This window comes from Rhyacophila brunnea, unplaced genomic scaffold (genome assembly GCF_057557595.1).
Source record: "Rhyacophila brunnea isolate RB1 unplaced genomic scaffold, BYU_Rbru_1.0 scaffold_13, whole genome shotgun sequence".
NCBI classification, from domain to species: domain Eukaryota; kingdom Metazoa; phylum Arthropoda; class Insecta; order Trichoptera; family Rhyacophilidae; genus Rhyacophila; species Rhyacophila brunnea.
Window position 1 is genome coordinate 4,534,784 of NW_028232785.1, and position 2,931 is coordinate 4,537,714.

The window sequence follows — 2,931 nt, forward strand, 5'->3', positions numbered from 1 at the left end:
AATAGCGGATCACAATTAATTGCGAATTCCACTCGATTATAACTTCCTGGGGTGTCAGTATCTAAATCTCTGTATCGCTGAACAAATAATCTACAGAGCCTCGGACCTCGGAACATTATCATAACTCTTGTAACATAACTCGAACACCGAGTGTTTTAGCCGCAATAAAAACTCGCTCCTCCATCCATCGGAGCAATCACCAAATCTCGACTTTTCTAAACACCTGTGCACCTCACTACAACGGTCTTGTGCTTTTACAATGAGACCGCCAAAAAAAATATTCATTTCGATAATTAGAATGTTTTTTAAATGACAACAAATCTAAATGAATATTTTTAAACACTTATCTTAAATGTTTTCATTTAAAAAGTGTGACACGACTTATATGTCTGCATTCGAATTAATATTCGCCGCACTCAAAGGGTTTTCAGTGATATGAATTTTCTTATGTTTCTTTAAGCCGCGTTGACACGATCCAAATACGATCCAAATACCATCCAAAAACCATCCAAGTTGACGCACTTGGATAGCTACTTGGAAGCCGGTCCGGTCATCCAAGCGCACTTGGATGACGGCGTCCGATCTAAGTGAACGTCGACCGCGTTCTACTCATCCAAATATACTCGTATAGGAGTAATAAACAACATGGCGGCCCCACAAGAATCTCGCATGAAACATAAATGGTCTCATTGTGAAACAGCTAGATTCGTGGAAATTTACGAAGCAGAAGAGGTTCTATGGAATATAACATTGCGCAATTATAAAAATAAAGACGCAAGGAACGCGGCATTGCAGCGCATAATTGACAATCTAGATTTCGACATCACTATGGAGGAAGCAAACAAAAAGATCAACAACATCCGAACTACCTACAGTCATGAAAAGATGAAAATTAAGAATTCTCATAGTACAGGATCAGGTGCTGATGATGTTTATGTATCTTCACTTCCGTGGTTCGATATAGCGGACCGATTTTTGGCCAATGCGATCAAATGCAGAAAATCATTTACAAATGTAAGTAGCTTATCTTTATATTTTTATTATGCTAATTATGATTGTGTTTTAAATGAAACTGCTAGGTGGCTTTTAAACTTTTATTCATATATAGCATACAAATAGGTATTACAATAAAGTCGTCAAGTATTTTTTACACTCTAAAATATGCAGTTATTTTGCCATTCGACAACACCTTCTCTCATAAAATAATTTTTATATTTTTGCCTTCGTTGTTCTGCAACCAGAGAATAATTATTGCTGCCTTGATTTCCAAGATCAGCAATATAATTGGACCTGGGTTCTAGTCTCCATGAACCAGATATTCCGTCGATACTCATTGTTCCAGTAGGTGCATAGTAACGTAATGATGTTTTTATTAGCCAATTGTGTAGTGCACAGGTTGCTTTTACAATCTTGTCAACTTTATCAGGGCATACATATACTGATGTACGATAAATTCTAAATTTCATTACCATTACACTGAAAGCATTCTCGACAATTCTCCTGGCACGAGACAGACGATAGTTAAAAATCTTTTCTTCGGCTGTTAAAGGCAGCCGACGTGAATATGGTTTCATGAGATAATTTTTTAATGGGAAAGCTTCATCTCCCAATATGACACCCCAAGTTGGGAAATTCAGTGTTCCATCCTCCAGTCTCTTTTTAAGTATTGAGTTATTAAATATGGAACTATCATTAACTCTTCCCTGGCTGCCTACGTCAATAAACGTAAAGCAGTAATTACTGTCAACAATTGTTGTTGTATGTTAATGTGCTTTCCATCTAACGCACCGCAACAACCAGGAAAGTTCCAACGGTTATTATATCCTCTTTCAATTGAAGTCCATTCTTCGGTTGATTTTGGGATCTGAAAATGATAAATAATAATTTCATTATTTTTTTTACAGTTGGACTCGGACTTGGGCATAGCTTCACCTGATATGATTAATTCTCCAGACATACCAGCACATCCTTCTCCAGAAATACCAGAAAATTCTTCTCCAGACATACAAGAACATCTTTCTCCAGACATATTACCAGAACACTCTAATAGTGTAACATTTACTAAACCACAATCATTCATTAAAAACAAACGACTTAAACGAACATCGCTACCTAAGCACATTGAAGAGTCTATCGACAATCTTAGGTCGATAAAAGACCAAGTGTTATACAATAAAGAACCAGAAGACGAGTTCTCATATTTCGCAAAAAATATTGCCAGCCAGCTCAGACAACTGCCTGTCATGGATGCTCTCGACATTCAAGCAAACATATTGAATATTGTAAGACGAAGAAGACAGCACGTACATCGAATGCAGATGGAAAAAGATTCTTCCTCGTCAATTAGTAGTGTAGCAGAATACATCATTGAAATTCCAGACCATGCATTCGACAATATGGATTCTCCGCTTGATGCAACAATCCAAGAAATGGCACCATCGTTCGAGGTACAAAATACTGCATTAGAAGAGGCAATTAGAAGCATTGGAGGGATTTATGATGATGACGATATAGACGGAAACTGATTTTATTTTGTAATTTACTTGTTTGTAATGTACCTACCTAGTTTGATTTTTAATAGAAAAAATGATAACCTGACAATAAAATAATTTCTTGTTACTAACCTGTATGTACTCCTACAACTCTTCATAGATTGCATCTAACACGGATGACAGAAACTTGGATATGGAGCTCTTTGGAATACGAAAGCTACTTTCTAGGGTGGAAAAACTATCACCAGTTGCTAAATATCGCATAACTATTTGTAGTTTAATTCGTGCAGGTAAGGCAGCTCTCATGAGGGTTACTTCTTCTGTATTTTTGGCCCAACTTTTTGTAACAGGTATTCAAATTGTTCACTGTTCAGCCTCAAATTATTCTTAAACGTAACCTTATCTTCAAGTTCTACTTCACGGAGAAAATTGTTAGATG

At 36.6% G+C, this 2,931-nt stretch overlaps 1 protein-coding gene across 1 annotated transcript; it reads left to right on the forward strand.

The window, feature by feature from the left end:
* Nucleotides 1–527: 527 nt before the first annotated feature.
* On the forward strand, nucleotides 528–2,525 carry LOC147076210 (uncharacterized). The gene is made up of 2 exons (XM_085940321.1): nucleotides 528–1,116; nucleotides 1,905–2,525. The coding sequence occupies exons 1-2, from the start codon at nucleotides 646–648 to the stop codon at nucleotides 2,523–2,525; spliced, it is 1,092 nt and encodes a 363-aa protein (XP_085796447.1). The 5' UTR covers nucleotides 528–645.
* Nucleotides 2,526–2,931: the final 406 nt, after the last annotated feature.